At 33.8% G+C, this 13,465-nt stretch overlaps 1 protein-coding gene across 1 annotated transcript; it reads right to left on the bottom strand.

Annotated features, from left to right (window-relative positions):
* Positions 1-313: 313 nt before the first annotated feature.
* LOC114269016 (long-chain-alcohol oxidase FAO1) lies at positions 314-12,024 on the bottom strand. Its single transcript, XM_028210265.2, has 3 exons — positions 11,645-12,024; positions 10,534-10,809; positions 314-2,279 (listed from the first exon to the last, which is right to left on the bottom strand). The coding sequence occupies exons 1-3, from the start codon at positions 11,870-11,872 to the stop codon at positions 519-521; spliced, it is 2,265 nt and encodes a 754-aa protein (XP_028066066.2). The 5' UTR covers positions 11,873-12,024; the 3' UTR covers positions 314-518.
* Positions 12,025-13,465: the final 1,441 nt, after the last annotated feature.

The raw sequence follows: 13,465 nt of genomic DNA, 5'->3' as shown, positions 1-13,465 counted from the left end.
CTTAAATTACAAATTCAACAAAATTTACATATATGTTTGCTTTTTTGACATTGCAAACCTTTAGAAGTCTAAATCACAATGGCGTTATAAGTTCTAATGCTTACAATGAAGACCATGAAAATTCATCTGAGTCTGAAAAAATGTATGCAAACGTTTCTTTTGTCTGCATGGAAGTTGCCAGTATTCCTTGCAAAAGGAATGGACCATACAAGTGACGTAGACATAAAAGCATGTTTTGCTATTAGTCTAGATGACAACTTATCTTTTGGGTTATGGTTTAGAGTTCTCAAGCATGTTCCGTTTGGCATTGTTTAAAAAAAAAAAAATTGTTTTTCTTTCAAATTTGAAGAGATCGTGAACATCTCGAGTCTAATTTTGTTCATTACACTTTCAAAATTTGTAAACTATTACTTCCACAAAAATGAAACTGATACAGACAATGAATTTTTTTACTGAATCATTTATTGCTTTTGTCTCCTAAAACACCAAATATGAAAATGAAGAAAACGAAAACACATCTAGAGAACTTCCCTATTTTCCAAAGACTCTACTATCTTTTTTGAGATGCAATAAGCAGTTGCTTGGATGGTGATCATGGGGTTGACACCAACAGCAGTAGGCAAAACACTAGCATCACAAACAAACAGTCCTTGTGCTTCCCAGCTCTCCCCATTCTCATCAACAGCCCCTTCTCTCTCACTCACTCCCATCCTACAACTCCCCATTTGATGAGCTGAGCAATAAGTGTTCCAATTCTCAACCATTGCCTTTGGTCCTCCAGCTGCCCAAACACTATCCAAAAACTCTCCCAATTCCTCCTCGCTAACCCCTTCACATTTCAATCTCTGCCCATCACTCTGGTGTGTCCCCACCTGCACCGCCCCCGCTGCCACCAAAATCCTCAATGCCCGCCTCAACCCTGCCTTCATGTTTTCCCGGTCCAGCTCACTCAACTCATAACTCACCCTCCCTTCCTGCCTAATCTCCCCCGAGCCCTGGTCCCTGATCATCGAAAACAAATGAGCCGTCCTCGCATACCCGAGCAACCGGTTCTTGATGTCGAGTCTTGACTCCCAAGGACATATTGCGGCGAATTGTCCAGGGCCCAATGTCGGAGTTTCAATCAGGGCTACGACATTGAAGTCCTCCTCGGACATCACTTTATGTACCGAGGTGATTATCCCACCGGTGTAACTTTTCCCTTTGGGCTCTGAATCAGAGTTTGGAGGAAAGTACCCCCACGCCATTAGGACCGGATGGAGGTGGAGGTTGCGTCCAATGTGACGGTTTTTTAGCCCGCTGGCGAGCATTAGGGGAGGTGTCAAGAGGGAGCCACAAGCTGAGATTGTTACTTCGGCTTCGATTTGCAGCCTCTTTGCTATGTTTGTGTTTTGACTTTTTGCTATCACTCCCAAGCATTTGTTTCTTCTTTTTATCCCCCCTCCAGCATTGCTTTTCTCAAGTACTAGTTGCTCGGCTTTGCATCCGGTTATGATCACTGCGCCATGATCCACAGCATCAACAAGCCAAGTTGAATCAGTCCCTTTTTTGTTTCCTGTTTTGCACCCAAAACAGCAAGAACCACAGTAATGATCTTCCGTGGAATTTCGCGGCACTGGCTCGACATCAAGACCCAGCTTTTCGCACCCTTTACGGAGCACTTGGTTCTTGAACCCCTCTTGCACACATTTCTCTGTAACACCAATTCTTTGACACACTACATCCAGGGCAGAGAGGTACTCAGGGCTTGAAAACAGTGAAAGTTTACAGTCCTTGGCCCATTCTTGGAGCACGAAATTCGGGGTTCTGATCGATGCTGACCAGTTCACGGCCGAGCCACCACCAACCGTTGATCCTGCCAAGATCATCATTTTCCCATCAAGACTAGCGAAAATCCCTCCTTGTTCATATAGTTGACTCATGGATGGTCCTTCTAGTGATGAATAATCTGATTTTGTAAAGTAGTTTCCTTTTTCGAGAACGACTACTTTCCGGCCGGAACTTGCCAGAACTGCAGCCGCAACACCGCCGCCACAGCCGGAGCCGACTATTACGACATCACATTTGATTTTGTATAGGTCTTGTTTGGGGTCTTTTGTGACTTTAAGGCCTTTTTGAGTGAGGGAATGGAGTAGGGTTGAGTCGTTAGTCTCATGTATGGTTTCTACAAGTCCTTTTTGAAGAGGTCTCTCCTCCTTTTGGTCATTGGACAAGTTTTCAGTTGTGTCTGGTTGATACCCCATTGCTTCCCATGCTGGATTGTCAAAATTTTCATCAACCTATAACAAAAATGGAAATGAGGTTCAAAACTTTTGCCTATTTAGTGGGAAAATTAAAAGAGTTTTGCTATTAAAATTTATCTTAATTTTTTTATTATTCTAACTTTAGTTGTATTTAGTAGAAAGATTGGAACTGTCTACAGTGTGGAAGCATCTACCAATCTTTGCCAAGTACAAAAAATGGCATCTTCAATTGCATTACATTCCAATTATAGGTTTATTAGTATATAGTATTTCTCTAGGTGTGCTAGCTAAAATTTGTCTTTTCTATAGATCACCATAGAAGAAGAATCAATAAAAAAAAAATTGTGCGGGAGAAAAAGGAAAACTTCATTCATACATAAGATAATAAGTTTAAGTGCATGGGTGAAATTTACAAAATGGGTTTATATCTCATTGTGTAAATTTTTTCTGTATTTCTAACGCACTTGTTATATAAAAATAAAGTAAAAATGATGGGTGTTTTGTTTTAAAATAAAAGTTTCTTAACATTTTGTTCAATAATTATGTAAGAATTTTTTATTAGATAAATTACAAATGCACCCCTTGAATTTTGATTAAAATACGAATCGCACTTGTGATTTTGGAAATTACATTCCACTTTCTGAGGTTTCTAATTTCATAACAAATCGTCATTTTTATTAATAAATCATCAAGTCAATTAACAGTTTTTAATGATGTTAGAAATATGTTTCAATTAATAATTTAAGTAATTTTATTATTGTATAAGAGAGCAATTATAAATTTTATTTTTTTAGTTAATTTTATTAAATAAAAAATACGAACAAGGAGATATTTGTAATTTTTCAAATCACAGGAGGCAATCTGTATTTATATAATCACTAAAGATAAAACTTAGGCCTCGTTTGGGAACCATCCCTTTTAGCCAAAAAGCCAAAAAGTTACTAAATTAGCCAAAAAGCCAACAACCCATATCAAAAAGTCAAAGATTCTCTTTTCTCTTTATTTTTTGCACATCTTGTCGTAAAAAGCTAAAAAGTTATCCCAAACATACTAGTTTTTTTTAGCTCATATTTTAGTCAAATAGCCAAAAAGTTACTAAATTAGCCTATTCTCAAACGAGGCCTTATACATTTTATTTAGAAAATTTTGCAGCAAAAGGTGGGTAAAATTTTGCTAAGGTATATTTGAAATATTTCAATTTGAAGAGAGTTATATTTTCCAATTTAACAAGACTAATATTAATTCTAAACTTTATGGAAAATTCAAACATACACACTCTTCAAAGGGGTGCACCATATACACTCCTAATTATGTCATTTTCTTCTTTAATTATAATCAATTTTTTTCTTTAATTATGATATTGTTTTAGTTATGACTCATGAATTTTTTAGTTATGCCTCATGTTATATTTAGTTATAACATTTTTTTTTAGTTATGACTATGAAAATATAAAATTATATCATTTTTTTTTTTGTGGGGACATAATTTTTGAATGATAACACGTGGCCGAGGTGTCACCGAAGTGCCAGCCGAGGTGCCACGTGTCCTGGTCATGACGCCGAAATGATCTCGGCTAGGCCGAGGTTATCTGCGAAGATACCGGAATCCGGAAGTGCCAGCCAAGGTGTCATGTGTCCTGGTCATAACGCTGAAATGATCTCGGCTAGGCCGAGGTTATCTGCGAAGATACCGGAATCCGAAATAAGCGGATAAATGATAAGAGTCCTAGAATGAGAGAGGACTTTCGTTTGGGTAAAGATAAGACTCTTAGAGAGTTTATCCTAATCCTACTGGGAGTCTAAGATTAGCAGTAATCCTAAGTCCATTGAAGTTAGGCTTCTATTGGGATTATGTAAGTGTTACCTATAAAAGAGAGGCACCCCCATGGGTCTAAGGTATGCTTTTTATGCTCTGAATAGTGAGTTAAGCACTTTTGCTATCTTTGAGAGATTACTGACTTGATCGTCGGAGTGTTCTCGGGTAGACGAACCACCGCTGGAATCTCTTCTTTCTGTTGCAGGTCGTTCGGGCTTAATCTATTCTGCCGGTGTTCTCCAGCTGAATACTTAGTTAGCAGTGTGGTTGGAAATTGACACACACAATTTGGCGCCGTCTGTGGGAAAGAAAAAAGAATAGATGGCCAACAACGGACAGAAAGAGAAGGTTGGGGACGACACCCCTACTGAAAGTGGGAAACATATTGACCTTGACGTTGAAGAAGACAATTGCAACGAAGAGACTCGTGATAAGAATCACGGAGGAAAGAACGTCGGTCAGGAGGGCGGCGTACCGAAGAAATCGGAAAGATAGATGCCTGCGGAGGGACGACGAGATGAAAGGAATGGCGAACAAATTGGCGGACCTGCAAACGGTCGTCAATTTCCTGATGCAGAATAACGTCATGCAGCCACCGTTCCCGCTACAAGATACGCCGATTCCAGTGACCAAGAGAGGTGCCTAGAAAGGGGGGTAGAAAACGGTTCTTGCAGTCCCTCAACATGGCAGGACCAAGGGACATTCTCACTGGCTTTCGCGGGAGGTCGGGCATGGAGAATCCCAGAAGACACGATCTCGGCTTAGATGATTAGGTCCGAGAAGAGAAGAGCTCAGCCTAAAGTGGGCAGATCCCAGATTCCAGAAGACAAGATCTTGGCCCAAATGATTAAGTCTGAGAAGAGAAAAGCTCAGCCTAAGTTAAAGACTTTTTATATAAGGTCCACAAAGGAGTAGGTGGAAGCCATGCAGGGGGCAGATCCCTTGCCCATAGAGCAATATCGCAGGGATTCTTTTGGCCTTACATGCAAAAGGAAGCTAAAGTCTATGTAAAAAAGCGTGAAAATGTTATTGAAATCCACCTGCAACGTGCTAGAGAACAGCAATTCGGCTGGGGGCATACCAGCAACAACTTTCTAGGGCTTACAATAAGAAGGTCAGCCCAAGAGAGTTCAAGGTTAGAGACCTCATCCTGAGAAAGGTTGTCGGCAATAAGAAGGATAATAGGGAGGCCAAACTTGGGCCAAATAGAATCATCTCGGTTGGCGGCAATGGGGCATATCGGCTGAAGTAATAATAAAGTTTGACTTTTGTGAATTTGAAATCTGTGCGATAGGATCGACCAGTCCTATGACGATATTTCTGATTGAAACATGACGAATAACTTAGACTTATTATATGGCAGAGTTCCTACTTGCATATAAAAGAGTTGAACTAAGTTGGCGATATTTCTGATTGAAACATGACGAATAACTTAGACCTATTATACGACAGAGTTTCTACTTGCATATAATAGAGTTGAACTAAGTTGAATTAACCTGGACTTGCCATATCGGCAGAGTCAAACACAGATTGAAACTAAGTGCACTTGGGTAAGATTAACAGAAGAACCAAGGTTGAGAACATCGGCTAGTCTCTGTTTAAATATAGACTTTTACAACGAGGTCAGAGCCACATGCTTAATGAGAACCCAAGTGGAACTTAAGTTCACATTAGGGGGCAGAGGGCTGGAAAATAATGCTTAGGAGTTGGAATTTTCAAGCCAATATCAGTTTAACACTTGTTGAAATTTTTAAGAAAAATTTACGAGTTGAAGTTAAACTGAGGACATGTTTAACACTTGTTGAAATTTAAGAAAAATTTACGAGTTGAAGTTAAACTGAGGTCATGTTTAACACTTGTTGAAATTTTTAAAAAAAATTTACAAGTTGAAGTTAAACTGAGGTCATGTTTAACACTTGCTGAAATTTAAGAAAAATTTATGCGTTGAAGTTAAACCGATGTCATGTTTAACACTTGTTGAAATTTAAGAAAAATTTACAAGTTGAAGTTAAACTGATGTCATGTTTAACACTTGTTGAAATTTAAGAAAAATTTACAAGTTGAAGTTAAACCAAGGTCATGTTTAATACTTGTTGAAATTTTAAGAAAAATTTACAAGTTAAAGTTAAACCGAGGTCATGATTAGAGGAAGATTGGTTTAACACTTGTTGAAATTTTGAGAAAAGTTTACAAGTTAAGCCAAGGTTGTATTGAAAAGAAGTACCTATGTACTTGCTGAAATAAACTGATAGTGGTTTAACCGAGGTATTCCACCCCGAGGAGGTTGCACAGTTAAGGTGTACATTGAAGACATGAAAATTATTCTAAGTACAGAATCATGCAAGAGTAAAAAGAAGATAAACATACAAGCATTTGAGAGAGAAAGTTTGAACAAGAATGAAGATGCAAAAGTGAAAAGACGGAGAGAGATGAGTGATTTTGATCAAACACACGAAATGGCGGCACAAACGCATTTAGTGTACCTAGGACGACGTATTTGTCAGACGGCGCACGCAAGTGAGATGCGACTTAATGGCGCGTATCAGACACGACTCAGTAGGGAAAAGACACGTGGCAAAAACGGTTGAGTTGCTGTGCGTGACAGCTCATACGCGTGATGAAACTCTTGGAGTTCTTAATTTAATGGAGCAGGACCTCGACTAGGAAGACGATCTTGGTTGTGAAACTTGAATAAAACTTGATTTTTTGGTTCTAAGGCATTGATGAAAACAAACTAAGTCTTGGTCATATTTGAGCTAACGAATGATAACCTCGATAATGAAGGATAAAGCGAACTTAGCCGATATGCTAAATGAAAGAAATGATATAGGTTCCATCACCTCAGGATACCGAGGTAATAGAACCTAGGGGGCAGTTGTGAGGACATAATTTTTGCATGACAACACGTGACTGAGGTGTCACCAAAGTGCCAGCCGAGGTGCTACGTGTCCTGGTCACGATGCCGAGATGATCTCGGCTAGGTCGAGGTTATCTGCGAAGATACTGGAATCCGGGATAAGCGGATAACGGACAATAGTCCTAGAATAAGAGAGGACTTCAGTTTGGGTAAAGATAAGACTCTCAGAGAGTTTATCCTAATTCTACTGGGAGTCTAAGATTAGCAGTAATTCTAAGTCCATAGGCTCCGTTTGGCAAAGAGGTTTGGGGCTATTTTAGTCACAAAAGACAAAATAGACTATTTTAGCCACAATAAACAAAACATCACATCCAACTCATAATCATTACACTCTTCTCTCACAAAAAAATTCAAAAAAGCCAAAAAACCCTTCCCAAACCAAGCTTTTTAGCCTAGGCTAAAATAGCCAAAAAAGCCAAAAAACCAAAAAGCCAACCCACTTCCCAAATGGAGGCTGAAGCTAGGCTTCTATTGGGATTAGGTAAGTGTTGGCTATAAAAGAGAGGCACTCCCATGAGTCTAAGGTATGCTTTTTATGCTCTGAATAGTGAGTTAAACACTTTTGCTATCTTTGAGAGATAACTGAATTGATCATCGGAGTGCCCCCGGGTGGACGAACCACTGCCGGAATCTCTTCTTTCTGTTGCAGGTCGTTCGGGCTTAATCTATTCTGCCGGTGTTCTCTAGCTAAGTACTTAGTTGGCAGTGTAGTTGGAAATTGACACACACAATTATATAACACATATGTTACACCTTTTGAATGGTGTGGACCAGTGTTTCCCAAACTTTACATGTTGAGATTGTTATATACCATTATATGTTGACGTTGATATATACAATTGGATGAATTTTATCGTTTTACTTTTTACGTGGATTCACATAGCAAATACTATATTTGTTGTTTGAATTTACATTAAAAAAATGGGGATTTTTTTTTTATTTAAGATTTTTAATATTAAAATTTTATAAAAAAAAAATTACAATATTTTCATGGTAGTTGGAGTTCCTCAACATTTTCACAGAAAAAATTCAATACAGAGATATTTCACCCTGACATAGAAAATTTTTGGCCCGACACAAATAAATTGTTCTAATTTTATAGAAAAATTTTATAGAGACCTTAGTTTATAAAAAAGAAAATATTAGACCACTCCTATTATATAAAGTTATTTCATTAATTTTTTTTAAAAAATAAATAATTTGTTCACCGTCAAAATATCACATTTCTATATATTCAGTTCTGTCACGCCATCTTATCTAATCAAATTGCAAGTAATGTGTAAGAAATAAAGAAAAGACACTAGAAGCATTAAAATTATTTGTCCAAATGTTTAAAGTAAATGAATTGACAGATTACGGAAAAATGAAGAGTGAAAGATGCTTTTATCAACCACGAATTTAGTGCCACCTCCCTATTTGAAAGGGACATAAATCTGTCTCATTATTATCATATAATATATAGGAAAGTGCAGTATTGTCAATGATTATGTGAATACATTTTATATGATTTATGGGTCCCTTTCAATTTAAAACCTACGGACCATATGGTGACAAGACAGTTTTTTAAGTCAATATCTTTTAAAAGTACTTTGATAGTAACAATAATTATTAATATTAGGATTAATTACAATAAAATTCTTTAATTATTAGTAAAACAATAAAATTCTTTAATTATTAGTAAATATAATAGGATTAATTACAATAAAATTCTTTAATTATTAATAAATATTAATTTACTTTTAGTAAATATTAATTTACTTTACTCATTTATAAATTCATATAAATATTAACCTCCTTAACTATGAAAATTATATATTTTACAGATGATTTGGAGTAGGTCTACAAAGTAATATATTTCTATAATTGAGAATGTCAAAATATACCAATTAAAAGATAAAGGGAGTAAAGTAATATTCACTAATAGTTAAAGAGATCTTCGTGTAAATAACCCTTAATATAACAACCAAATTTAATATTAAAAAGTATCATCTTCAAGAATCATATACTGATCTTACTAGTTGAAAAAAAAAATCATCTAATTTTCCCAAAATAAGGCAAGAGATGACCAAGATTATAGTAAGGAATTTTTTTTTAAGGTTCTGATATTTAAATTTTATAAAATAAATGATATACAATAATTTCATAATAATTAAAGTTCCTCAACATTTTTATAAAAAAAATTCGATACAAAAAAATTTCAATTACCACAAAAAAAATTTAAAATTTTTCTAATATGTTATGTGTGTCTTTGTACTGGATTTGCTTCTACTTTTCTTTTAAAATCTTAATTATGGAAAGATATATTTGTGCTTTTAATGACTGAGATTTGTTCCATCTGTTTGAATCATGGCCAATACAACACTTGGTTGACAGGATTCAGATTATTAATATATATAACTCACATTCTATTGTTTGATTAAAAAATTTTTTGATAGATATTTTATTTAACAAAATTGATAAATTTTTAAATAATAGAATTAAAAATAAATTATAAATACACCTCTTGAGATTTGATTAAAATGCGAATCTCCCATGTAGTTCTGGAAATTATATTCTATCCCCTGAGGTTTTCAATTTCATAATAAATCGCTTCTTTTATTAATAAATTATTAAGTCAATTACCAATTTTTAATGATATTAGAAATATATTTTAATTAATAATTTAGGTAATTTTATTATTGTTTAGGAGAACAATTATGAATTTCATTTTTTAGTTAATTTTGCTAAATAAAAAATTCTAACAAGGGAATATTTATAATTTTTCAAATCACAGAAGACAATTTGTATTTTAAGCAAACCTTAAAGAATATATTTGTAATTTATCCTAAAATTAATAATACGAAACAAACATAAAGTTTAAATTATATATTTCTATATCTATTGTAAAACAAACGTAAACAAGAAGAGTTGTATACCGCCAATTCAACTAGCTAACTAATCATTCATTAATCACGCTAGTCAAACATGTCCTAAGATTATTATTAGAGATTCATCACTTTCTATTACATTTTTTTACTGACAATAGGAATGGGATCCACACTCATTATGAGTAGGTGGTAGAAAACGAAATAGCAAAATTTTGGCCAATAAATTCAAAGAAGTAAGATCCCTTTGTGAAAGAGTCAAATGCGCTAGTACTCCTGATTTTCTCAGCATAGGCTATCCAATAATGGTTTCACGTATATTTATTAATTTGAAATTTATTATTTTTGTGTCTAATAATAAGAAAATTGAGTAACAAATCTATTTATATTATCTAGGTATAGGAATTAGAGGGGGAAAATGGGTTAATTATGCCAAAATTACATCCTCTATTAGTAAATATTACTTTACCCAATTAATTTATGAACTCGTACAAATGCACCATCTCAATTTTGAAAATCGTATAAATACGCTCTTTTTTGAAATGGTTTAGAGGGGTGAAAGTAATACATTTTCATAGTTAAAATGGTCAAAATGTATAGATTTATAAATGAAAGAGGTAAAATAATATTTGCTAATAGGTAAAGGTGCTAGTCTAATTAACCCAAAAGAAATTTGACAAGTGAGAAACAATACCTGGGAGAAGAAGACAAAGAGGCATAAGAATTTGATGAACACAAACGCAAGTCTGATGGGAGTAAAAAACCTATGCCTTAGCCATTTCTGAATCACTTTCTCTCTCTCCTCAAGAGAGATATCTGAGAATTTTTTAATGTATGGCCATTTATCACCACAAAGACAAAGAGAACCACAGAGCAACAATGTCCCCAGCCTTGTTGATAGAACTGCTAGAACTAGTTTCAGCAATATCACAGCTTCAAAGAATGTCCTTTTCACTATCATCTCTGCAATCTGTGTTCCCATTCCAACACACAAAAAGGGTATATTTGTCAAGTAGTATATGACTTTATGAATCAACTCTCAATATTTTTAATTACCCACAAATTTAATCTTGCATACACAAATGTTTTGCGTCCCATAAAAGTCAAACATGTGACCACTAGAAATTAGCCTATAATAAAGTTTTCATATTTAACTGTAAAATCAAACTCAAGATCTCTAAAAATTAATTTATAATAAAGTTCTTGTATTTAACTCCCTTCTCACTTGGCCACTAGTACAAAATTTTATGAATAAATTCTAAAATTTTTAAACATGCAATAATCAAAAAATGAAAATGATAGGTTTAAAGAAATTTTGTATTTAATTTATAATAAAAATGATATAACAATGACACTTATAAATTTATGAACACAATAATAAATGTTTTCATTATAAATAAAAAAATCATAACATTGCACATAAAGTATGTTCATATATCATTATTTATATACGAAATACATGTATTGATTAAATCGCGGATGAAAGTCATGTGTAATAGAACTTTCATGTTCAACCCTTTAGGCATTATGCCATTCGTGCACACACATATGGACAAACATATATATATTTATATATATCTTCTATACTAACAAATAAATAAATAAATAAAATTGGCATAGATGTCACTTAATTTTATTTTTTGAAAATATCCATAAATTATGATGATTGTTATAAACTGTTTCAATTTTTTCTAATTACTTCAAATAATTGCTATAATTACCTCTAGTATACATATATATATCTATATATATATATATATAGAGAGAGAGAGAGAGAGAGAGAGGGAGAGGGAGAGAATTGTAACCTCATCAGGTACTGGATTGTGAGAGCCAGAAGCCTTGTGAAAAAATTGAATGGACTTCTTGTTGGTTTGGGCTTGATTTTGAGCGACATCAAGAGAATTGAAAGGTGGGGGAGGTAAGATGGCTTCACAGACACTAGCAAGAGACTCCATCTGAGCTGCAGAGAAGCCATGACTGTATTTAGTTTCTCTCCTTCCTCCCCTCAATAAAGGATGACACTTTCTCCCCATTCTGTCCTCTCTCTCTCTCTCTCTCTCTCACTCTCTCATATATTTATTTATATCATAAGAAGTGGATTATTTATAGAGGGGTTAAACTTGAAAGTTGAAACCTGGAAGTGGGCTGAGTTTTTTTTTATCGGTTATGATACATCTTATTAAAAATGGTGCTCTAAAACATTACTAATAAGTTATCAAGTACTTTAAATAAAAAATAAAAAATAAGATACAAACAGTAAGTTTTGTCCATTACCATATCACTAATAGTGCTTTTAGAATATCACTTTCAGAGATCTCAAGTATTATTGTTTTTTTATTCACAATGACAGCTATAAAAGCAATTGACAATATGTCATCTATATGTTTGTTTTAAGACTTTATTGTTTTAAGTATTTCAAGTGTGCCAAGTTCCCTCTATGTAGATAATTACAATAATATTAGATAAATTAATTAGTATATCAATAAATTTAAGTGTACATATAGAGGATTAAATACAAAACATGACACATATGTTTCGTAAGGGAATAATGTTATATATATCAATTTGTGTACTAATTAGTATACCAATTGATGATGTGACATAATTTAAAAGATTTTTGAAATTTGTAAAGTGATTAATGAGTGAGGTCAATAATAATGTCATAACTAGTGTTGATACACTAGTTAGTATATTAATTGGTGCATGTAGCACCACCGTTCATAAGGAGTGGGGCCCATTTTTTGTGTGAAACTCGTCTTTTATGAGACATTTATATCCCATTATATATTTGGTCTCAGTGTTCCAGATTAAGGTTTGCTACTGTGCCCCAAGGCACAACAATCCTGCTATGAGTTGTTTTGGGAGTGTTTCTCTAGTCTATTTTGATTATCTGAATTGTTTATATTGTAGAGTTCATCGAGTATGCCATCTATAAAAAAAAAAAATCAAATTAATCAGATATCTATAGTCCTATGATCATATCTTATATTTTTTTAAAATTATCAAAAATCGTGTTAATTGTTTATTTTTAAAAAACTAAATTTGCTCTTGTTAATAGGTTACAAATGTCCAATCAATTTGATTTTTTACATGAATAATTTACTCAACGAATTATACAATATAAATAGTTCAGATCATTAAAAGATACTCAGGACAAGCCCTCGTCGAGCGTTTGGCACAACAATCCTCCATTCCATGTGTTCTTAGCATTACTAGTTAGATTTAACGTTAAGAGGGTTTCATGTCAACTGGTGAATCCCACGTGTATATATTTGTTGATATATTAATTAGTATTTATAGTGTTACTACAAAAATTATATCCATATTCAATTTATTCATTAGATCATTAAAAAAATTAAATATGAAAATTTTGAAATAATTGTGAAATAATTGAGACTTTAGGACAGGAAATCCTTACCCTTTGAAGTGTTGCGCTAAAAAAAAAATATATACAAAATTTATATATAGAATGTGCGTTATTGTGATCCTCTTATTTCCATTAACAAAAGACTTATCAATTTCAATATAATAAAAATACAAAAAGACCTGTCAATTGAGCTCATAATATTTATAAAAAAAATGTTATTTTTGTTTTATGATGGAGAATTCTAATCGTTCATGTCATT

Source organism: Camellia sinensis, chromosome 7, assembly GCF_055761805.1.
Source record: "Camellia sinensis isolate YWXY chromosome 7, ASM5576180v1, whole genome shotgun sequence".
NCBI lineage: Eukaryota > Viridiplantae > Streptophyta > Magnoliopsida > Ericales > Theaceae > Camellia > Camellia sinensis.
This window is presented reverse-complemented; position numbering and strand designations above follow the sequence as displayed.